General features: G+C 38.5%; 1 protein-coding gene across 1 annotated transcript; it reads right to left on the bottom strand.

Annotated features, from left to right (window-relative positions):
• Window positions 1-993: 993 nt before the first annotated feature.
• On the bottom strand, window positions 994-14416 carry slc39a4 (solute carrier family 39 member 4). The gene is made up of 12 exons (XM_033636653.2): window positions 14216-14416; window positions 11482-11832; window positions 9254-9452; window positions 8833-8999; window positions 8429-8603; window positions 7778-7950; window positions 7381-7578; window positions 7093-7197; window positions 6425-6479; window positions 6162-6314; window positions 4540-4727; window positions 994-4450 (listed from the first exon to the last, which is right to left on the bottom strand). Exons 1-12 carry the CDS (start codon window positions 14414-14416, stop codon window positions 4322-4324), a joined length of 2094 nt encoding a protein of 697 aa, XP_033492544.2. The 3' UTR covers window positions 994-4321.
• Between the last annotated feature and the right edge of the window lie 11485 nt (window positions 14417-25901).

Here is a 25901-nt window from a genome sequence, read left to right as displayed (position 1 = left end):
ATCCGAGGCATATTTGTACAGCTGATGCTGTGAAGCTCCAACCATTCATGTTTTTGTTTTGCACTGTGGTACTATTTATCAGCATAAGGCTTGTCCGCCGATAATTAGCTCCACCATTACCAGCAGAATCATTAATGTAATGAACACATTAAGGCATCGATAATTATACTCTCGTACTCGTACTCGTAGTCATACTCGTCGTCCTCCGCTTATCCGGGTCCGGGTCGCGGGGGCAGCAGCCTCAGCAAAGAGGCCCAGACAGTCCTCTCCCCAGCCACTCAGTAATTATAATTCAATAATATAATCGTGGTATATATCATTCTGAAATGGGCCATCCTGTATAATGAGAACTTATAAGTATATTTTGATGCTAATACTTTTGTACTTATACTGGAGTGTGATTTGAATGCAGGACCTTTACTTGCAGTAGAGTATTTATCAACCTCCAAGGCTGAAAATGAAGCGACCATGGAAGTGCCAAAAACCACAGTTTTTTTAACAGCTGCTTGAGGCTTCCTCCGGAAGCCAGTCAATCCCCATAGACCCGTATGTTAAAATGCCCAACTTTACAGCAGAAATAAAGATGTTTACAGCCTGGTACAAAAATGGTTTTGGTCTCTACAGCTAATTTTTCAATGACAACAGTACAGGGGTGAATTTCTGTATAACTCACCCATTTACCCTCTTGCTCTAATATGGTCACTTATGGCTCCAACAAACCAAAATGCCGAGCTCAAACCGGAGTCTACAAACCAATGGGTGACATCATGTCAACTACCTCCATTATCTTTAAAGTCTATGGTATTTATACATTGTCGTAAATGATCTGAGTACTTCTCCCATCACTGCAGGTAATGCTTGTGGTTACACATACAACATATTGTATAAGTACATATTATGTACTTTGTGCGATAAGTTCTGAGCAGCCTCTGTTGCTGACAAAATGTAACCTGTAAATAGAGATTAGACGAGGCAGATAAAGAGAAAGTCCAGTTTCCACTACACCTCTCACTTTATTCATACAAAGATTACAAATCCAACAGATGTAATAAATGTACAGTATCTGTGATCAAATGCAAACAGAAGGAATATAGATTAAACCCACTGCTAAAAAGTCACTTTTAGCACCTGCTGTCATTCCCAAATTGACAGGTCTCACAGAAATGAGTAAATAATGGGTTTGAAAGAGTTTTAATTTTCCAAACAAGGCAGAATGTAAAACATAGTGTGTGCCATACTGTATATACCAAAATATATTAACATTTTTATACATTTACCTTCATCATAATTGGTAAGTTGGGTTTTATAGTTTAGCAAATACTATAAAGTCAAACTCTACAGCTTTTTCTCTTAAAAATGTATATATTTGTGTATGTTTCTCATCAACAGGCACTTTGAATAAAAACAAAAAGTAACTGTAGAAAGTTGTATTCCATTTAATACTTGTGAATCTAGTGGGAAATTCAAGAGGAAAACAACATGTGTATTCTGAATTTTAAAGTCATTTTCATGCTTATGAATAAAAAAAAACTGAACTGACATTTTTACTGCCAGAAACAATAACCAATCTCAGCTTTAAAAGCATAATGAAGGTAAATTAACTAATATTTTTAACAAGATATTATTCATACATACATACGTACATCCTACCGTTTATAAACCTTACATTCAGTTTTTGTTGAGACTGTAGAAAAGTATTTTTTCAACACCCTGCTTGGTGTGTTAGTGAATTGGAAGGTGTTTCTAATATTTTGCCCACCACCATGGGTGTACCTATAAGATGGCAACCAACCATCTTGATTAAATTATACAGGTCCACAGTCTAACAATTAGTCAGTTGTTTCATAGAAAATTGACAGCCCTGGGGCGTCAGTAGCATAGTGGATGGTCAGTCCCCACTCTCTCTCTGTCTCCCCATTTCACTCTTTGTCCTGTCATTAAAGGCAAAAAGCCTAGAAAAATAATCTTAAAAAAAAAAGAAAACTGACGACCCCTCTGTGGGTCTTCTTGAGGTTTTATTCTGTGATTATGATATGTAAACAACTGCTGTATTTGCTGGCATTTAAATGGTTTACTCATACGACCTATTCTTTGAAAACTACACTCCTAGCGGTTCCATTGATGTGATGTAGGCCATTTTAAGATTCAACCACCACAGCAGGTTTAATAAACACTTCTGTCAGACAAAAAACAAACAGTTATCACTCACCTATAAACATCATGTTATTCCACAGATTGATATTATCCTAATAAAACAGCCCTCATACAGTTCTCACACAGTCCCAAAGGCCCAGATGATCTAAATCCAGCAAAAATATTTAGTCCAAACATTATTACATCTATAGATATCCACAAACTGGCATTGCATTGCTTTAAACTTCCATATTTCTCCACATATTATCCATAATTTCCTCCTTTCTCATGTAAATATTTAGACTGCTTTCTGTCAAAATGGAGGAGAACTCCTGACCTTTTCATTGACACCTCACTTGAGCCAACAGGAGCTTTCAATGCTGTTGCTGAGGCCTTGTTAGCCAGTGAGGGCCTGTATTGAAGGAAGGTGCATCACTCACATTTCTGGGGCTTATAGACAATCAGTAGCCAGCGATTGATTGACCCAATGGCTTATGGGTATTGTAGTCAATGACACTCTGAACTTCCACAGGAGGTTTGAAGTCCTCACAGGGACCATAGACTGTTATCAGTGTACAGAAATTTTAAATACCTGCTCTTATCTTGTCCTAAGGGAAAAAAGTCTTTCTTATCAATTCAGGTTCACTAAACTGTTTTTACATACAGTGAGCTCCTAAATAGACATTTCTGTCTTTGTTGACTTGTTTTTTACTCCTATTAACACATTCAGTTCATTGTTTTACCTTCTTCTTTTGAAAAGCACCTGGACTTTAGAAAAACAAGTAAAATATTTATTTTCTTGATACTGTTATCTACTTTGACTTTGGACTAGGTGAGGCTTTATGATATGGCCCCATTGTGTCTCCCAGTTCTAGTCAACTACAGCATCTTTTTACAAGAAAATATTCAGGTTAAGATAAAAAAAAAACCCTTTTATTTCAGTGTGGTGTAATTTATATACCTAACTACTAACTAATTTACATTAGGTATGCCTTGTTTGGGTGAATTTTAGTGAATTTTACAGGATCCGTAAGAGTTAATCTTTTGGTAATGGTAACAAAGACCGTCTGGCCACTTCAAGGAAAAAATGGTCACCTTCTTTGTGAATGTCCAATCTGTGTTGGTGGTAAATGTCATCGATATAATCAATGAATTCCTGTGTGTACTATATTGACCGCAAAAGCAAAAGTTTGCAGCTGTTGCTCTTCTAACATCTAGCACCATCATCATGCAACAGTGACGTAGTTGGGAGGCAAGACAAAACTACAGGCTGATTTTCCACCTCTGGGTAGCCAGGATATGTGCCCTCAGACAAGGATACAACATGAGGATACAATATGAGGATACATTTTACAGTATTTTTCTTAACAGTGGTTTATCTGTATTTATTCGTGCCAGAGTCTACGGCAGAAGAAATGTCATGGAGACTGCCAAGGCTGTGGCTACCATGCAAAAGAAAATGGCTGTTGGGGACCCTGAAGAACCTGAGCTCCCAAGAGAAAACACAACTGGTTTTGCCTTTGCTCAAATTGCCCTCTGATACCAAACGGAACTGAATAATTCTGCTGCAATGAATTTCAGCATGGGCAGTTTTTGTTGGATGCTATCACTGACACCAGTAGAGCCCTGAGAGAGCCCATGTGTGCGCTACTAGTGAAAGTGAAACGGCTAATTTACGGTATATGTGAAAGTTTTATTCCTCACTTTGACAGAGGAGTGCAGGAAACCTTCTTTCAGGTTCTTGAAGTTGAACAAGAAAAGGCGAACAACACTAGCAGTGACGAGGGGTCAGATGACCGTTGAGTGAGTATTTTTGTCAGCTAATGCTATGTTTTGGTTTTGAGGGGTGTCAGAAGTTCACGTGCAATGCATCACTGGACACACAGGCACTGCCAGTGCGGCTCTGCGAGAACTGCACAGCAGGAGAACTGTGCTTTCTTGGTCAATAAAGCACTCAATGAGAAATTAATTGCGTCTGTTAACTATATTTACCATCAACACTGATTGGACATCAACATAAAAGATGGTGAATTTTCTCGTTAAGGCTTTTTACTCCAGGGGTCTTATCGTGGCTATTTATGAGTAAGCCCATAAACACCCAATTATGTTACTGAGAATATCATTCAAAGATTTTACAATCTGCATAGGTTAAACCAATAGCCTTAAGTGAGTCTTGACTGTCCATATTTTAAAAGTTGATTCTCTCCTCATAAAGTGACAGCAACAACAGAATACCCCACCCGCTCAGAAGGCCGATGTTCTGCAGCAAAAACATCTTCCAGGGACTCTTGTTGCTGATGTGGACCATAGTAGGGAGCTGGAAGGAGAAAGAGAAGAGATAGAGGTTCTTATTTGTATGCCAGCTACAGTTGTCTGGTAAATAGGTCCATGAACACAAATACTCACCATATCAGCCAGACCCACATACAAGAAGAGCCCTGCAGTAATGGCAGCTATCCACTGTTTGGTGGCAAGGTCAGTGGCCACAGACAGAGCGATGTACAGACCGATAAACGAGGTCATGGCACTGCCAATATTTAAAAGCAATGCCTTGCGGACAGACATACCACTGTGGAGCAAAATGGCAAAATCACCTGGAGGGAAACAAGAGCAACAAGCTGATGTTATGAAATCTTTGGTGAAAAATGATAAACCAGATACTGCCTTACTTTGCATGTGTGTATAACACAATGTCAGAATAAAAGTTGGCATTGTACTTTTCTGCAAACCACAGATAGGTTACATTTGTACTTTTCATACATAGCGGATACTGTATGTTGAAACTTAATGTTTCTGTGTATTGTATTAGAAGCTTTCTAACTGACTGTCCTCAGTAGTAGTAGTAGTAGTTTTCTACTCAAAAGACCTTGTTTTAAATACTGGGGCACCACAAGGCTGTGTGCTGTCACCACTGCTGTTTTCCATTTACACAAATGAAATAGCCATTTACAGAAGTATTGGCAAGCTGTTCAAATATGCAGATGATGTGGCTCTTGTTAGCCTTCTCCTGAAAGACAATGCAGTGCATGAAGAGGCTCACTTCAGCCAGGTCACTGTACTTCAGGACTGGTGTCTGGTAAGAAAACTAGAAATGAATGTGACTGAAACAAAGAACTTATAATACGAACAAAACCAAAAGGAACCAGTTACATCCTCCCTGTCACACTCAATAACCAGCCTGTAGAAAAAGTGGAACATTTTAATTAATTGGGCACAATCATTGATCAGAACAGTATTCCTACTAAGCTGTTGACATGGGTAATGAAAATGAATATTCCACTAATATTCCCGTTTACCTGCAGCTATGCATAGTCCAAATGTGCCCTTACATCTCATTTATCACGTCATAATATGGAAAAGTTAATCGGAAAATGTTTAATTCAGAAAAAGGCCTAACATGGAACACCCAAACGGATTGTGCTGTTTACATATCTGGTATCAATCAGAATATTGCCATATTTGGAATAAAAGTGGAATATTAGTCTGTACATGTTTGTACCTAGTAATAGTGTTTAGTCAGGAATCTGAGAGGCTTTTGCGTTAGCCAACACATACTTGAAACAGCATACAAAAGCCTGGTTGAAAACATTTTATCACTTAACAAACAACAACAAAACAACATAGCATGCCAACATGAGTGCAGTGAACAAAAACAAACACTCTGAGATTGTTTATATTGCAGGGAAGGTGACTGGCAAGTCACAGAAACAACAGCAGCATATCTGTTAGTGCTGTACTCAGGAATGCCAAGCATTTAATTGCAGATACCTCACGTCCGTTACATTCAGAGTTTGAGCTGCTTCTATCTATCCATCAATCATCTTATTGCTGCTACCTGTGTATGTGCACTATTATATCTTGTATACTGCTTGGCAGCTGTCTCACCTACGTGTCACACCAAACATCACTTCAGAAATGTTGACATCATATGTATGAACCCTACAAACGTAACATATCGGTAGTTTGCATTGATGTAAAATGCCAACATTTTATTCTGGCGACTGGGCTGGTGTGTGTGTGTTCTTTACCCAGTTCATGTGGTAGTTCATGGCAGAGCACAGCCAGTGATGTGGCCAGACCAGACTTCCATGACAGGGAGAAAGCTGCGCCTATCGCTAATCCATCTGCAAAATTGTGGATCCCGTCACCAATGGTTATCATATAAGGCAGCAGGCGCTGTTCTGTAGAGGCAGACAAAGTAATAGTTAGTGGTGAAGCCAGGATACTTAGCACTATTATCACAATTTAATGATAGCATACTTGTTTTTGTATTGTAAATAACTTTACTCACGTCTGGTGCGGTCTTTTGACTCTGAAAGTGGTTCATCATTGTCTTCACAGTCAACCTGAAATATAAATTAAGTAACAAGTCCTGTTATTGTCATAAAATGTGTTTTAACACAGCTTTTCAGTTTCAAATTTCTACATAGTATTAGCTGAAGTAGCTGAGGGTTTCTCACACACACTAAAGCAGCTCACAGTCATTTTAACAGGAGATAGTATTTGCACCAGGAGACACTTTGTGTGCAGAGATTTCATGGATTCCAGGAGGCTGTAATGTGTCTCCATCATTTCTAAAACACAAGTTTTGGTACACAGGTCTAACACCTTTTATTTGTACTATAGACCGAATCACTGTAATGTCACGCTTACAAAAACAATCACTTCCACGTAGACGACTGACAATTGATTTGAATTGAATTTGAATACACGCAAAACACATGCACTTTCGCCTAAACCTCACATTTCAAATCCCTATCTAAAAACCATATATTTTGATATCTTTGCTGCTCTTCTTTTACTTCAAATTCATCAAAATTTTTCTCTGCTTTTGGATTCTGTTTGCTGTGGAGGTATGCATAATTCTTCACGAATTCAACCTTACACAGGGTGAGTAACTGATATACAAATGATAATTTCCTGGGTGAGGTACTCCTTAAATATATGTCTGTTTCTCACCAGGTCTACTCTTAGCGCTGACTGTGACTTCGTTTTTTTTCCCCTCTCCTGTTGATACATCTCTAAAACCCTCCCATGGTCACAGTGGTGAGGCTCCGAGTCTTCCTAAGAAGAGAGAGAAGCACAATAATGAGGAAACTTAGCTTGAAGGTTGAGACCAGAAGAAGGATTTGAGATATAAAAAGAACAGGGTGGTATATTAGGCAATTATAAGATTGTGAACTTATGTGTGTCCAATTATATTCCTAACAGGTTTATCAGTATTAGCATGGTATTTTTTTCTCTTACCCCATGATGATGTTGATGATGGTGATGACTTTCTTTATATGCAATCAGAGAGAAGATCGTCTCCATCAGATAAAAGTAATAGATCCCCCCAATCATAACCAAAATCTTGTAAATGTAGTCTGGAGTTTCTTCCTGGTGATGGTCATGTGAGTGCGTGTGGTCGCCGGTGTTGTCTGAGTGCACATGTAAACCTAGAAACTGCACACAGACCACAAGAAGAAGTCAAAATGAGTATATGCTGCATGAGAAGCAGCCATGATTGTTAATGTCACGACAAAACTAATACGTCTTGGTGTCCTAGTGATTATGAAGAATACCATACAGCCACAACGTCCTCAAACTTATGCAGACTTTCAGCTTTGAGGTGTGAAAAAAAACAACTTGTTAAATCACTCACCATGGGTATCAGGTGCAGTAAGGCATCTCCAGTCAGTGAACCTACTGCCAGGCTGATGCAAAACTGGATACACAACTGGAACACACTGGTGCAGGAGGTACACAGCAGCACCACAATGCCAAACAGGGATGTCAGTGTTATCAAAGTATTGGCAATGGTTGCATAGATGTATCCTGTAAGGCAAAGAGAGAATAGAAGAGGGGGGTAAAGGTCAGATATCAAGATGTCAAGCAGAGATAGACTTCATCTTTGGAAGTATTCCCTGGACTTCTTATATGAGATATGAATGTAAAGTGATTCTTTATAAAAATCTGGTCATTCTGCCCTGATGATAAGGTGGACAAAACCTTGACTTAAAGGCTTGTGAATCAGAAGTAGCTTTCAAGTAGAATTACTGCCTACTGGGGGCATACGTGGTTGTACGCTGCATCAAGCAATCTCTTGTACCCATTTTTCTTGGCTAGTGAGACCTTTGGTTTCCTGCCAGATGGCAACAGCTGATGGTGGGGTCATTTTAGACCTAGGTTACCTTTTTTGGTTATGGACTGGTTGTACAGCTTCTGGAGTTGCAATTGTTTATTCCCAATGATCATGCTGGCCTGGTTAACCACCTAGGTCTCTGCCTCAGTCTTTCAGAACACATACACTTACTCTCACTCTCGGTGAGCCCATCTGATGTTGGTGGTTCTGTGATGTCTGCACATGCTCCACTCAGGATCTGCTGGATGAGCGCAGGGCTGAGCCGGGCCAAGTTGGACCGACCTAGGCTAGAGCTGTTGTCTGCAAGACCGTAGATAAGGACCAGCTCTTCAGCTGAGAAACAGACCTGGAAGAAGGTAAAGTGAAACATTTAAACACAAATTGCTGTTATGTTAAGACTGGGGTGCAGTTGTGCAGTTTTCTGTAAAGTTTAATAAAAACAAAGAATTTGCTAATTTAACATGAAGTGAAATCCATCAGAAAACACCTGTAGCTATTTGTTACTTTGACACATCACCTTTTCATACACACCTGTCTGAATATTGGTGTAAAAACCCTTGCGTTAGTATATATACCTGATCCCAGGTGGTATTTTCTTCATGACCCTCATGACGTTCATGGCTGCTTCTCTTCCTCCATCTCAAACCACTATGATTGTGATCAGCGTGTTCATCTTCCTGGTGTTCGTGTCCATGTTCGTGGTCAGGTCCAAGGTTCAGACTCATCATGAGAGTCTCCAAATCTACAGAGCACAAATAAAACCTGCACTTGAGCAAAACTAGCCTGGTAAGACCATCATGGTAAACAAAAAGGAATTCATTCATCAACTAAACATTTATATAGCCAACTGTTTAAAGTCATTTACCTCTGAAAGATATGCACAGCATGTACAGGTGGTTATGCTTAAATATGTAGGGTCTGGATTTTCATATGATGAATCGCCCTGTAGCTCTATCTATGTGTCCATGTTTTTTTGTGTTTCTGAAAGACATTTACCCTCAGTGGTGAAGTTCTCTGACCCCAGATGGTCCAAGATGTAGTTCAGGAAGAAGCTCTCCTCAGGAAGGGACGGGCTGAAGCAGTGACCCTTCAAGGTGTGATACAGAACTCGGCCCAAAACTGCACCCACTTCCTGTCCCTGGTCTGGTGATGATGTGCTAACCTCTGCCATGATGTCGCTGGCTGATACACAGCTCTGAGTACCATGGCAATAAAGGAGAGGAGGGACAAAGAGAAGAAGTTTGGATATAATCAAAGAGAGTTTTACTCACTGACTCAATTTAGAGCTTTAAAGGTTCTGTATGTAACTTTCAGAAAATCTTTGTCTTTAGTGACACGTCTCTCTGAGGCTGTTCAGTGAACTGCAGTCAGCATCCTCCATACCCATGTGCGAGCACCTGCATCAGTCACAACAGGGCTTTCTGCCAGAAAGGGATTTCTTAGTTAAGGTCCATGCCTAAGGGTTGCTGTTAAATTGCACCTCCTTGGGGCAACAAAGAATTTGTCTTGGGTGTGTTGGTACAATAAACAAACTAGAAAAAAAAAAGATATGTGTTGAATGATCAGTGCTCAAGGACTGAAATGTTTGCTGCTGTTGTTACTCACTCTTGATCTTTTTTTGCACCTCTGCACCTTTTTTTTGTACACAGATGTCTTAAACAAATAGTCTATTTTTGCATTGATCTCAGCCTGTGGACCTTTTTGTGGCCTTCTAGCCCAGTTACATTGGTATGTGATATCTCCTCTGCCGTCCTTTCTGGTTTTGTTAAGGTTCACCACAATCTTTGAATTCATCCCGAGTCCTTTACTTAGAAGTCATTCCACAGGCTGCTATAGACAACCAAGATATTTGGGGAAGGTCTCAGTTTTTAAGTTACATTACAATCAGCTCAAGTGCTCGCAATAAAAACAGACTACTACATGTGAAAAGTTACATATAATACATTCAAGTATTTTTCAAGCAAAAAAGCAGTCCCCAGTACCAGCTTCCCAGCTGGAAGGCTCTTATGCTCTTTTTGTCTTTAGGTGATTCTGAATGGGATATCTTTTTTGTGATCAAATATTTTCTTTTTATTGGAATTCTTGGAAACATGGGCAGTCATAAATTACATTTTACAAAATTGGGAGTGAATGGGATATCTTAATGTTTTGGATTGTTGGATGGCCAAAACAAGCATTTTTTTGACGTTACCTTGAGCTACCACAAAGTGTCTCTGATGGTTTGTGCAGATTAGTTGTTGCAGCCCCAACTCAGTTTGCTTTTGTCTGAAAGGTTTGCCAGATAGCTAAATACATTGCGCAATACTTTGGACACAATTTCATTTTGTAGAATATTTATTATGAGGTTTGGGAAGGTGATTCAGTTATGTACAGAACCAGTCAAAAGTTTGGAAACACTTTTTCCATTCAAGTAAATGGTAAAATGAGTCCAAACATTTGAAAATACTCAAGATTGCTTTCTTACAGATCTTTTTTTTAAAGTTATTTGGCTAACTTGTTGATCCTTATTCACAAAATACACAATTGAGCCAGTGTCTGCACTGTAGTAAAACACCTTTTTATAGCTTTATCTACAGTAAGCAGAACAAAGACACTTAAACAGTTTACCAGAGCTAATCTGAATTTAAACTCAGTCTGCATTATACTTCTCACAATACAGCAGTACCAAACATTTAAAGAGGGCACTTTTTTTTTTCATGATGATGGCTTCTATGGTGATGTGGCCGTGCACAGGGCAAAGCCTAGTAGGTTTACTGCTGGCATCACCCTGTATGATAAGATATGTTGAGTGATAAACTGCTACAATCTTAGTAAAGCACACCCTGGAGGGAAAATACACTACATAAGTCATATGAATAATCTGTGTCAGAGAGCAAGAAAGATTGTCATCACTGGATTACTGGTGGCAATTATGGTGCCAATTTTATGTAAAGCATGAGGCATCGTTGCATAATCTATATCACTCATTGCCAACCTTTTTTTGCTGGTGACATAAACTAGATCCAGCCAAACAATATCTTCAGGCCACACCTTGTCATAGATCTGTGATAAGCAATTTAGAGTTGGCTAATGTCTCCTTCTTAAGTAGTTTAAGTTGAGTTTTGGCGAGGTGAAACTTCAGTATTTGACAAAAAAAGAAAAAGATTTGAGAAGTTTTTGTGTTATTGTTGTGTTTTCTTATTTGCTGTCTTATTACAAATATCTTATTGTAGCATGATGTTTACCTCTTTGTCTGAGGGCTCATAGTGCTCCTGAAGCTCTTGAAGCAGCACTTTTAACTCATGAACATCTATGTGCTCATGGTCATGGTTGTGGTCGTGGTCGTGCTCATGGTCCTGGTGCGGCCCCTGATGTGTGATTTTATGTACGAATTGTTCAGCCTCCTGTCCCCACCTCCCCTGCCTCACTGAGGTGCAGACCAGACCGGGAGATGAGACGTACAGGATGCATCCAGCAGCGAGAGCGGTGAACTGAGATGAACTTATAGTTATGTTTTTTCTGCCTTTTCCAGTTTCATCCTGTCCATGGGTGGAGTAGTTGCTGATCAGCTGGTGAACAGCGTCTGTTAGATCACACTGCATACATAGAAAAACACATACAGATCTCATATGACTTAATTGTTAAATTAAGCACACGGTTAGATGAACTTAGAAAAAAATGCACATTGCATTAACAGCAACCTGTGGCCTGTATCAGCTACTTGTATTGCCTTTCTACAATATAAATCAATATACAATATCTGCTGACAACTACTGATCTTGATTCAGAAACTGAGACAGGAGGAAAGATGATAATTGAGTAACAAAATATAAACTGATAATGCCTGATGAGGTGTCCATTATCAGGAATTAGCCTAATGGACGACCTTTTGCGTCCACTGATGCGATTAATTCCTGACTGTGGAAACAAGGGCATTATAGCCTACTGTGGTCACTTGTCAAAGAAAAGAAAAACACCAGTCAGTTATATTTTCAATTTTTTTTTCACAAGCCATAACTTAGTTTATCTGGTAACACCCACAGTTTTTACAATCCAGAACAGTCATTACCGCCCCATTAGGTTATTAGCCTATGCAATGGAAACGTTGTCCACCACTCCAGTAAATAGGACAAGCCTTAGATATGACTTAACATTGAGAGATATTTTTATCATTCTCTATTTCAGCTCATTAAACACTTTGGCCTGGTTTTGAGCAAGAGAGCTACATCAAAAACAAGGTTGCTGTCCAGTCATGTCATTGTCCCCAAATCATAATCAAGATTTTCACGTACAAAGATTGGCCATGTGCAGGCTGTTGCTGGCCTAAGAAGCGAGTTGAACAGTGAGTGGGATGTGAGATGGTTGCTAATGTGATGCAAAGTATCAGTAAATTCAGAGAGCCAGTGTACTTCTTGCAGCTTGTGTGTTACAGTCGCCATCCAGTGGTGTTCAGAGGATGTGGCATTGAAAAAATTACATTCAGTGCAAATAGGACACATTAATAAAAATCAGTAAATTGTAAACAGAGAATTTAGCTTTTTTTTTTACTGACCTCTAGTTTTATTAAGTCATAGATATGTTTTTTCAGGCTTTCACATACTCTCTAAGATCTTTGCTCCACCCTCAATATAATACTGAGGAATGGAATTTGGTTTGTGGTGATTAGTTCATCTGGATCTCGGCCTTCACTTTGAACAGCTTTCATTCTAACTGAGATGAGGATATTGTCTTTATGAAAACTTTTCCTGATGTATCTTGTATATGTTATTTTTTATTGCTTTGAGGAAGACAAATTACATTTTATTCAGTTGTATTTGAATGGAGGCAGAAGAGGACTAATGGCTCAGAACATCACATAAAACCCAAACTATCTGCCTGCATGGATAAATAGCAGTAGTAGAGGTAAGTGAAAAAACACATTATTGTGATTAGGGTGAACTGTTCCTTTAAACAGACAAAAATGGAGCGGTTAAGAGCCAGGGTCAAACTAGGACTCCTTGGCATCTGTCATCTGTCTTATAGACTTCACCTGTGATTTATTATTTTATTGCACCTCTTGAACGCTTTAATCACCTTCTGTAGCACCTCTAACAATTCCCATTATGAGTCTTTGTCACTGCACTTTAACGGCTTCATTTGATGCCAGTTCTCTTCAGCAAAATCAGCCTAAGTGTGTTCTTATTTAATCTCTTGTCTTTTGTCCCTCATGTTCCCCAGCAGCCATGAGTTGTTGAACAGCAGATACTTATCAGCCATGCACTGTCCATTCATGCAGATTGCAGCTAACACGCAGGAAGTTGAGGGACTTCACTCTCATTCACTCTGATAAAGTGAACTAGTCTAACAGACTTTGGTAATCATTTTGGTCAGTCATGAGGAAAAATAGCACCTCGAGTCAGATTAAGAAATTGCAAAATGGGAAGAGAGATAATAGATAGGTCATAGACTTGACAATCTTATGAAGTCCATTTTATCAAATATTTGCCCTGATAAACTGACTGAAAGCTCGAATTTATCATTAAATAGCCTAGTAAAGCAAATTTTATTGGCAATGTTCAGAAAATCACTGACAAGTCAAGTCCACATACAGTACAATAGCCAGACTGAATTCACTGTCAAACTTAATCATATTAATAATACTATTGATAAAAAATAATAGTAATCCCACTCACTGTTAAATTCAACATATACAATACACAAAATATTTCAGTAAAAAAAATCCTCCATTGAGCAACTTGTTTTATATTCGCAGCCTAATCCAGGTGTTTATTTATTTAATTAAATGTATGTATTTCCTTTAACAAGAGTTTGTTTAAAGTAAAGAAAAAACTTTAAGAATTTTATCAAGAAATCCGTCTCAACAGTGTGACCGCGGATCAGCAGCTACAGGTGATAAGCTTTGGACCTCGACCTCTCTGCGCAGCAGCTGCAGTCACCCACCTGTCTCTGTAACCGACTGCACAACCTAATAAAACTTACCTTTTCACACGACACTTCGCCGCATTGCACACGTTTCTCCAGTGTATTAAAGACAGAGCCGAGGGACTCCGTGGTCAGATACTGCTGTCCAGGAGCCACGATGCTGAGCACAGCCCTGTACGCGTCCTCCACACCGGGAGACCCCGCAACGGAACCGAACAAACCCAAACTGGCAAGAATCAGCAGCCCGGAGAAAAACATCTTCAAACTTTACTTTAAAAACTTTTTGTGTAAAAATGGATCAATTAAAAAGGAAAAAAGGAACACAATTGGCAGATAGCGGCTTATACAGTGCTAAGGTATTTCACAGTGACATTGAGCTGTACAGAGCTCAGCTCACACCTTTTATCTGTTTTAAAACCACTGCACCTTCACTGGACCTGGATTGTGATTGGCTGAGAGGTGGCTCGCGCTGACGATTAAACTCTTTGTCACCTGTACAGAGAAGGCCTCTTCAACAAGCCTTCATGTAGATGATCAGATTTGTTTTTTTCCGTGTTGGCTGGGGCCAAAAACAAAAGAAAAGAAAACAAAAACAAAATACAATAAAAATTGAATGTTAATTTGTCAGTGTTAATTGATACAAAGGTCTTTGTATTGGTGAAAATATCAAAAGCTAGCCATATAATTAGCTTCTGCACACATTTATCAAAAAGGGACATGGGGCTCATACCATATGGATTAAAAACCTCTAATTTACTAATCTCCACTGTAGTTTGGGTGCATTTACGTGCACATAAGTATCCTGGTTATGTGTTCCACATGAACACCATATTCTGGTTTCAGAAACATAGATAAGCTAGTATCCCACTTTTAAGAAACCTTATGCTTGATGGAGCAGGCTATGCCATAAAATTAGGAGAAAAAAAAGTATAGAATGCCTTTGAAAAAAGTCATGGTAAGTTATGCCATGAAAATGTCACAAAAAAGTCCACAAAAAGGTCACAGTTAGGCATAAAAATGTCATACTATAGAATTCAATCAATAGGTCATAGTATCCCATAATTGTTTTTTATGTATGTCTTGCAAAATGTCATAAAAAAGGTCATGGTATAGTACCTTTAAAATTTTCAAAAAAGAATTGTATGTCAAAAAATGACAAAAATGTCATGAATAGTATGCCATGCAAAATGTTAGAATATAACGTGATAAAAACAAAATTGTAGTAAATTCATACAATGAAATAGAATTAAAAATGTCATGGTATAGTTTGCCTTTAAAATGTCATATATATTGGGGCGTCAGTGGGTTAGTGGATAGAGCAGGCGCCCCATGTACAAGGCTGCTGCCACAGGGGCCCGGGTTCAGCTCCAGCCCGTGGCCACCTCCTGCATGTCACCCCCCCTCCCTCTCCCCACCCTCACACCTGCCTGCCCTGTCAATTAAAGGCCAAAATGCCCCCCAAAAATAACTTTAAAAAATGTCATATATAATACGTCTTAAAAAATTAAATGAAAAAGTACTAAATTCATTGTGAAGTCATGAATCAACTAACAAATCTGCCACTACCACTGCTGCTATTACTACTAGCCTACTACAAATAACAGTAATCGCACTTGCTGGTTATGGTATGGTATGATTAGATAAATAATTGTGACAAACGTACATTAGAGATTTTCAGATTTTGGGTGGAGCCAAGTGTGATCCAAGTCAAAATGTTTAATTCTTATATTCCATTAATCTCACATGATGAAGTGTAACTTCATGAGCATTTTATTCTTTGGTAAATTGTCCTACTACATTGAAAAAGTGCATGAAGATTCTCATTAACAAATCCACTGTAACAATGTGACTCAGCAGTTACAGGTGATAACTTCTGGACCTTGACCTCTCTCCGCAGCACCTGCAGTCACCCACCTGCCTCTGTAACCAGCTGCAGAGACTAATAAAAATTGCACATGACACTTCACTGCACTGCACACATTTCTCCAGTGTATTAAAGACAGAGCCGAGGGACTCCCTGGTAAGATACTGCTGTCCAGGAGATACAACGCTGAGCACACCGGGAGACCCCACAACGGAGCCGAACAAACCCAAACTGGCAGGAATCAGCAGCACAAAAAACATGAAGGTCTAGTGTGTACGATTTAGTGTCATCTAGCGTTTAGTTGAGATTGCAAGCAATTGAAACTTTTTCGGTGTGAAGTTTTCCTTGTAGGCTTTCTTCAAGACTCTCTGACAGAAATCTATTAATTTTAACCCAAACCACGACCCTTTTCCTAACCTTGACCAAGAGAAAATTTGTCCCAACTGCTGTGCCAAGCATATAGGAGAACTACGGTGGCCATCACAAAAACTAGAAGGTCCCTATCTAGAGCCAGTGTTTAGTTTGTCTGATCTGGGCTACTGTAGAAACAAAATGGCGGACCCACTGAAAGAGGACCCACTCTGTATGGAGCTATAAAGGGCTCATTCTAAGGTGACAAAAACACAGTGATTCCTATTTTCAGGTAACTATACACAAATGAAAACATAGTCATGAATATTATATACCATTTCTGCCAATATATCCCCCTAATTCCTACACACTGGACCCTTAAAATCTCCTTTTTTTAAATTCAAAAAGAAAGTAGCTATTGCGTTAGTGTTAGGCAATCTTTTTACTGCCAAATGTATGTGGACATCTTTGTCCAAATGAATAATGCCAACATTATCTTCTCAAGAGTGACTCTACAGACAGAAACAGACAGATGATGTAAATCATTGCCTGACATTGAACACCAAGGTGTTCCATGATTTCACACTTGCCAGTAACTGTGTACATTTTCTTGTAAAATGATGAAAAAGTATCCGTCTTAACCAACTTGCGTAATTTTACTGGCTACAGTTCAAGGAAAGTAACTCTACCAAAGAACTTTCCGAGAAGTTATTGTACTGCAATGTAAGATATATAGACAAAGGACAATGGTTACAGAATAAGTCAGTTATTGTCTCCTCTTGAAAAGAATTAAGTGCTGAGTCAGTGGCACGGGGAAATCACAAATTTACAAACTTGATGGACAAATGCTTTTTAAATATTAAAGGCACAAATATAGAGTTCTAAGCTTATACATTTAATGTAGGATTTTTCCCCCTGTGGGTTTCTGCTACAGCCCATCAACTTCTGACTGTTACTGTTTGACTCAAAATGTTGTACAACACACTATCATCAGTACAGAGCTTGACAGTCTGTCCATGGTGGGAGTTAACTACAAAAACACTGACTCAAGGGCTATGAATGCGGTTTCACAAGTCAATTAAAATGCCAGGAACAGACTGTATTTCCTTATGTCTTTTGGCTCTAAGTTGTCCAAGGACAATAAAGATTACACAAAGTGCAAAACAATGATGATACTGTTTCTTTTTTCTTGTGATAAACTTTCTATTTGATCATGTGAAAATTGTTGCACAAATTACAGACACGGATTCTTGCATATACAAACAGCATTTAACAAAAATTATGTACATATCCCCATTGCCTTGCAAAAAATGAAAGTAAAACAAAATTAAATGTGTGACACATTATATTTGTGCAATAAAATGTGGGTTTGAAAGAGAACTAACGAGGATATCCCAAGCTTCTACAGTGGCTGCCCATGCTTTATGAATTACAGCTAATGGTCTTTCTATGAGAGCAATATCCCTAAAAAAATTCAACAATTAATTTATTGATGGAGGTTCAGAGGAAAACCATGGTGGCAGTTATGCATGCAGATATGATTTTCCTGAGGGCTCACCTTCAGGATATTTTCAAGACACTTAGCCACCTTGGACGAGAGATTAGAAAGCTATAGAGGGGCATTCCTGGAAAACAGGAAGGTCTGTACCAACAGTATTCTGGCTTCATTTATTTCAGTTTGTTTGGACTATCTGTGAGCTTCATCTCAAAGTGTATGGTGTGGCATAAATAATGTATGCACAAACTTAAAGTGGATGAGCTGTTGTGTTGTTTCTTTCTTTTATATATATATATATATATATATATATATCTCTATATATATATATATATATATATATATATATATATATAACATAAATATGTAAGCCCAAATATTGTCCCAGTCCAAGATCATGTCCTTTGTGGGTCATAATTCCAGGACTCATTCACCCCCAGAGTATTAGCAGGTTTAGGGAGTCATTATACTGTAAATGGTGGACACAAATCAAAGCCAAAAGCATAGCATGTCAAAAAAACAAAAAACAAAAACAAAAAATGTCATAGTAAAGTATGTCATAAAAAAATGTAGCATGGTGTGTCGTAAAAAGAAGTCATACTATAGTATGTCATAAAAAAAATAATCATAGCATGCCATGAAATATGCCATAGTATGGCATGCAATACAATTAATGGCATTAAAATCTCAAAATAAAGTGTCATGAAAAATACATTATAGTAATACATTAAAATGTCATAAAACTGTTTGCCACAAAAAATATCAGTATAGTATGCCAATAATGTCACTGTATAGTTTGCCATTAAATATGGTATATAGTATAAAAAGTAATAAAATAATAAAATAATAGTCATAGTATAGCATGTCATAGAAAAAATGCCATAAAAAGTCAAAGTATGTCACTGAAAAATCATGTAATAGTACGCCATTATAATGTCATAGTCAGATGGTCAGCCAGCTGTCATACAAAATTTCTTAATATCGGATGTCATAAAAAATATCAATATATTGTATTGTCATAGAAATATCATAGTACAGTGTGTGTAAAAATATCATAACACATGTCATAGTATTGTATGCCATCAAATGGCAGAAAAAAATGTCATATATAATATATCAGAAAGAAATAAATGTGAGATGGAAAAATATATACCATATTGTTTAAATATGTACTGTATTTTCTTTACAGCTAACAATCATCAGTCTTTTATTAAACCACGTCTGTCTACACATGAATATGACACTGTCACTATGATGCCTTCAATAAAGAGATCTCAAACATCAGTGTGTGTGTGTGTGTGTGTGTGTGTGTGTGCATCTTTCTGTATTAACCAGCAGATGGTGCAGCCGCTCTGTGTAATTACAGGATATAATGCCGTTCTGCCTGTAACTCTGACAACAAAAATGACAATAATAATAAAAACTAACTTCATCACTGCATGAAGTCAAGAATGACTCAGACTCTGAGTTAAATGCAGGAGAAAGTTGGTGCTCTTTAGTTCTGTAGCCATGTAGGTGTTTGACCAAAATGACTGGCAACAGTAAAAGTTTAATTCTGACAATATGCTCTGTGTATATGCCGACACGAGTGACCCACCAGTTCATTTCTCTGTCTCTACAAATGTATAAATCCATACCTGTTATGACTATAATATTGCTTTGTTTGTATTTGGTTATCTGGTGTGGTGAGATCCAAGGATTTTGACATCTCTGAACTGAAATCACGTCGACAGTCGCTCGCTGACGGCCTCAGAAACCACTGAAGGGAAGGATATTGAGTTGATTGGCTGCACATCACTTCACACACATGAACAGACAGCAACACACACACATGCTCCCTTATGGCATGGGACCCCAGACATCTGCCTCTGCTGTATGCCCAACATACACACACACACACACACACACACACACACACACACACTGTTAATCTTTGAGACAAAACACACACACTGTCCAGTGACCTCTTTTTACACCCCCCATCGTCATGTCACTCTCTGTTATGTTGTCTGTCATGCGAACCTGTAGATGTTCTCAACACACACATTCATCAAGTCCCACACGGTTGACACACACAGACACAATCTCTGTTATAGGTCACTGTATGAGTTTATCATTGTACTGTACATAATCACACATGCAAACACATCTCATCATATTAGTGTGTCTGCTTGCTAAAACATGAAGTGATATATTACATTTGTCTTAGTTATTTATTTCTACCTTCTGCTTCTTTTTTAAATCCATATGTTTATGACAAACAGACAACAGGAACAAACAATAACAACCACTATGATAAGCACAAATCACAAGACAAATAATACAGCAAAAAATAAACACAAATCTCACCAAAACTCAAACATACAATCGAACTGTACATCCTCAACACATATATCCCCCTGAGACCCTGAGACCGTGTGTCCTCATATGAGGACATCACATTTTGGGTACACTTGATCTTGTACTTCATTCTGCTTAACTTATACCTGTTGTCCTCCTTCGTGGACACATTTTTGTGCCACCTAGTTGTTGTAAGAGCACATTACACTAATCCATGGAAATACAAGATGGCAGCTATCTGAGCCAAGTCAGTCTGCAGTTGATCCAGACACAAAAGTGGACAAAACCTGATCACATCTTATGGTTGAAACTTGTTTATTTATGATTAATAATGTCTGTAGTTTGATATGGCAACAAGTTTGACCAATTTCGGGGCGTCGGTGGCTTAGCAGTAGAGCAGGCGCCCCATGTACAAGGCTGTTGCTGCAGTGGCCCGGGTTCGACTCCAGCCTGTGGCCCTTTGCTGCATGTCAACCCCCCATAAATAGAAGTGACCAAGACCTAAAAGGAAATACCAATACCTGATGCACATTTACAAATTTATGACGCCATGTCACCGTCATCGCTGAAGGAAAATTCAGAATATAATATGTATATATGTTAAGCATAAATGTAAGACTCAAGGCTGCTTTGGCACAAACATTACATAGTGCTGTAGTACTGGAGTACTGAAAGCGTTTGGAAATAATGCAGCAGCCACCCACATTTTGTATTTTTATAATTTCATTATTGATATTAGGAATGTACGATAATATCGGCACGTCATCGGTATCAGCTGATGTCAGCTTTTAAAAAAATCAGACTCAACCAACATGCTTTTCTTAATTTGCATAATGAATGAATATTACATACTTTGAAAAGTATTGTATTTCATGTCTCCATCTGCTGGTGGCCAGAACTATAACAGTATGCATGCATGATGTTAATTCCAGGACAGAGGATCTTGATGATCACTAAAATAAGGTAGGGAAGAAAGTGGATACATTGATATTGATATCAGTTATTGGTCAATTAAGTTGTTATAAATGGACATATTGGATATTGGCAAAAAAAAATCAATGTCGTGCAGCCCTAATAGATATCTTTTTAAAGGAACTGATGCCAAATGAGTAGCATTGAAGTATTGATCCCATAGGATCACCTGTGTCTTGTGCATGTGCTTTCTTTTGCCTTTTGGCTATTAGCCATCTACCTGCTATCTGCTACCTGCCTGTTGGACCTACTGCTGTTTTGACTTTTGCCATCTGTAAGCTTTTTGATACAATAAATCACTGAACTGCACCGGTGTGTCCATTTCATCTGTGTTTGACTGGTTACCCTGCTACCTGCACTCTCAACTGTGAGAAAAAGCTTCAGTGCAGATCCCAGATTCTTCTTTTTTTTTGTTTTTACTTATTTAATTCACAGGAATACTGTATCGTGTAAATGTGTGGGCCTGGTTTGGAAAATAGTACATTGTATTCAACAAGAGGCTTTCAGCTTGATGTGGCGATGAAGGAAACATGAAGCCGAAGAGGATCTTGGACGGAGAATTTCCTCCCGTAATACGCACTTCTCTTTCTCTCTCTGTTTCTCTCTGTCTCCCCCCCATGTCTTGTACACACTCGTTGTCTGCCCTCAGCCCTACTTTCTTTTTGAGGCTGATGTTTCCATTACAGAAATAAAAGCATGACGGCTAATCCAGTTATATGTTCCCTGGACGACACACACCCACATGTACACACACACTTACACATGCACACACATGCACAAACCTGCCGAAACACAAGAAAGTACAAAGACACACACATGTTGCAAGTGGACAAATACTGACTCACATAGAGACTCACGAACACAAATGCACATGCATGCACATACACACACATGCACGTCTGCTCACACAAGCGCGCGCACACACATACACATGCACACACGCACATACACACAGGGGGCATGTGATTGAAGCAAGACCCCCTGTTGTGAAAAATTCAAACAGAGCTTTCTGGAGCACTGGAAATAAATACCAAACATTGGTAATCCACACACACACACACACACACACACACACACACACGCACTGATAATCTCCCAAGACAATTTCCTACAGAGCTGCACATTCTTCCTATGGAGTGAAAAGGTCGAGAGAAATGAAGGAAAAGAAAGAAGGATCTTTCCCAGATCTGATCTCTGAACCCCACCTATTTCTATTTTAAATTTATAATTAACATTATTTAGAACTAATTTAGTCATTCAGATGCAGGATTTAGAGGTAGAATAGAAATTACAGTGATGACAGATTCAATCCCATTATGACTATATCATACCTGTCCTGACACACTGATCAGTACACCTGTGGCCCCGGGCACTTCCTTTATTTTAAACATATGTTTACTTTCCCATAAAGTTAGGAGACTCATAAGAAACAGGTTTAATTAACATTATATTTATTTATGGCGCTTGTTTTTTTATTGTGTCTGTATGAATGTCTTTGTGAGTGAATGTATACGTAGCAGACTCCCTGAATTTCCTTCAGGATTAATAAAGTTCTATCTCATCTCTCTCATCTCATCTCATCTCATCTCATCTCTATATCCTACAGTATCCATAAGGCAACTTGCCCGTCTCTCCCTAATGAGCTTTTAAAACTCTACATGTCAGTTTGCAGCTCAGACTTTCTCTTAAAAATCTGTAGCCTCCAATCTGAGATTATTAAAGCTGCAGTAGGCAGTTTAATTTTGCCATTAGCAAAATCCCATCCCAGATTTTAAGCATATTGTAATTCAAGTGGTCTGAGAGAAAACTATACTTCTGCACATCCTCTTGGGTTTGTTTTTTCAAGCTTTAGAAAATCTCACCTGTGACGGGAGACTTGGGTGAATCACTGGTCATTTCAGAGAGAGTGGGAGTTCCTATTGGCAGAGGTGGCTGTGGTGTGGCAAGCTAACTAATTCTTGTCTTATTTGTGGTCTCATTAACAGAGCAAGAGATAGTGTAACCAGGAGGGGCTGAGTAAATGCATTGTGTGCTAATCTACAATTAAATAAGTTTAAATAAATCAATGTATGGAAAATACTGCCGCTCTACACGAATGGAAAGAGAATATTTTACTTAAGGAAGAGTAAAATGACTTGTGTGAGATGTTACACTTCTTGTTTCTTTACTGATTCAGGGTTAATAAATCAAAGGTTTAAAGTCAGACAGTGTTGTTTTTGTCTTTGGATTTTGTCTTTTAAACTGAGAAGGGCAACTTTTCTTCATCAAATGAGTTATTTAACCTTTTGTTAATATGCCTCCCTTCCCGACAGTTTTTTGTGGACTAATGTTTTCAAGATCAAGGCTGAATCCCAGTCTCAACTCATCTTTACAAGTTTCAGGTTTTGTCCTTATATGAAACCCAGAGATGGAGGTGTGATGAAGGGAGTGATAGAGGTGAGTTTGCCTCAGGTAGTACAGGAAGAATCAGAGAGGAGGTGAAGTAGGACAGTGAAGGGATGAGAGTTACTGAGGAGTTTCTGTCCGGAAGAACAATGAAGATGGAGGGAGGAGAGGATGAGAGAGAGAGAGTAAAAAGTGTGTATGTGTATGTGTGTGTGTGTGTGTGTGTGAGAGAGATTTAAAGAAAGAGAGAAAGAGGGAGAGGGAGAGAGAGGTATGTCCTACATGCATGGACACTCAGGTCATTCCAGATAATTATACTACCTATGGCGTTTCCTCTCTCTCCGTCATACATTTATTAATTCACTGTGTTAACCCTCACATGTCCGACCACAGGATAATAAAAACACACTCTCTCTCTCTCTCTCTCTCACACACACACATTATCCATTCACGTACTGTACATATATGTGGAGCTTAATTGGTATTTCGTTGCTCTTTAGCGTTCATTGATTGAGTTAATTACGTCCTTAATGAGGACACTATTTCTTCCTATATCTAATTAAAGGGTAGGTACACTGCTTAATTGTCAGTGTCCTGAAAATGACCGGGCAAGTTGGAAACTGCGATCCCTGTGGGATCTAAATGTATATGTCCTTACTTTCTCCGTGTCACAGACGCTGGTGTATGCAGGCTGAAGGGGGGGCATCACAGCTAACATAACCTTGGGAATACAGAGAGAGGACGATGTTGATACAGAGGAAATCTTTGATGGGAAATTGTAACTTATAACACATAACATTAGACTGATGCAGAAAGAAGTGACACGAATATGTTGTACAAAGAGATTGTAGTTATATACTTTATTATTATTATTAAATATTTTTAATAAAATAGAAACCATAAGATAATAATAAGAAACACAAGATCACATAAAACAGTGCACATATACATAAAATTTATCCAACAGGGTCACTGATGGTTACTTCGCTGTCATCATCCACACATTTTTATATAAAAGATTCATCATTAGCTGAGTCATAGTGAACATTTAAAGGTTTCATGTCAGGAGAGATAAAAGAATCCATCACCCTGTTAGACTCGAGCTTTGGTACTCTAGATGTCTGTCCTGAGGGGAGAAGATCAAACCCTCCATACAGAGGCTGAGAGGACACTTTAAAATGACACAGAACTTTCAGACTGCTTCTTGTGGAAACAATGAGCCAGATGAAGCAGTTTAACAGCTATTATCTTCCTGGCAACTTGACTTAACTAAATGATATTGCCTGGTGTTGTCACCCATCAAGAGATTATCAAACCAGGTCATAATGAACGAGGTTAAAGCTGCTATAATCAATAATTTTTAGAATAACATTTGATCAACTTACAATAGAGAACCAATGTGAAAGTAAGTAACTTTCCATAGCAACTAATAAAGTAATTCACTTACCTTCAAAGGAGGTACTTTACAGTACTTTGTATAACACTGGTTGATAGATGCATTTAAATGGGTCAGTTATATAAAAATCCACCCCCTGTACAGTTACCATGAAAGGGGAAATTAACTGTAGAGACCGAAACTGATTTTTGTACCAGGCTGTAAACATGTTTCTGCTGTTAAAGTTGGACATATTAACACGGGGGTCTATGGGGATTGACTTGCTTTTGGAGCCAGCCTCTAGTGGCCATTAGAGGAACTGCAGTTTTTTGGCTCTTCTGTGTTGGCTTTAGTTTCCAGTTTGCCACTTAGCTTTAGCTCATTGTTTAGCTGTCAGGCCCACAACTTTACCTTTTTGACTCATGTTTACTGCTCTTATAACGTTGTTTTTAGCAGCAGCGGGAAATGTTTTCAGCAAAAAAACCTTAAGTACCAAACAGCAGAAACACACAGCTAGCGAGTGGCTGGTGAGCACAGTGGAGCATTCAGCAGCTAAAAAGGCAGTTATTTCCCCCAAGAGAGTTGGTAGAGACCCAAATTAGAGTGGCAAAGAGAGAAAATATTGGACTTTTATTTAGTGGGTGGACATAAAAATGACCCCAAATGAATGATAATGTTGTTTCGTAACTGCTAGGTTTGTAAACAAGTAACTGTTTAATGTTGACAATATCACCTTAAAAGCTGATGATATGTCACTGTTGTACTTACAACTTATTTCTGCTGCCCCCAAGTGGCCTAATAAATATTGCAGGTTAATGTCTGAGTTTTCTTTTAAAATTATTGAAAAGTGCCATGAGTTTGCAGACAATGCAAACAAACAAAAAAAAAAAACATTTCAAATCTTCAAATTTTCGTCCTGCCTTTGTCTCGTTTCTGTTGCTGCATCATTTGTCCAAAAACT

Source organism: Epinephelus lanceolatus, chromosome 16 (assembly GCF_041903045.1).
Source record: "Epinephelus lanceolatus isolate andai-2023 chromosome 16, ASM4190304v1, whole genome shotgun sequence".
Classification (NCBI taxonomy): domain Eukaryota; kingdom Metazoa; phylum Chordata; class Actinopteri; order Perciformes; family Serranidae; genus Epinephelus; species Epinephelus lanceolatus.
This window is presented reverse-complemented; position numbering and strand designations above follow the sequence as displayed.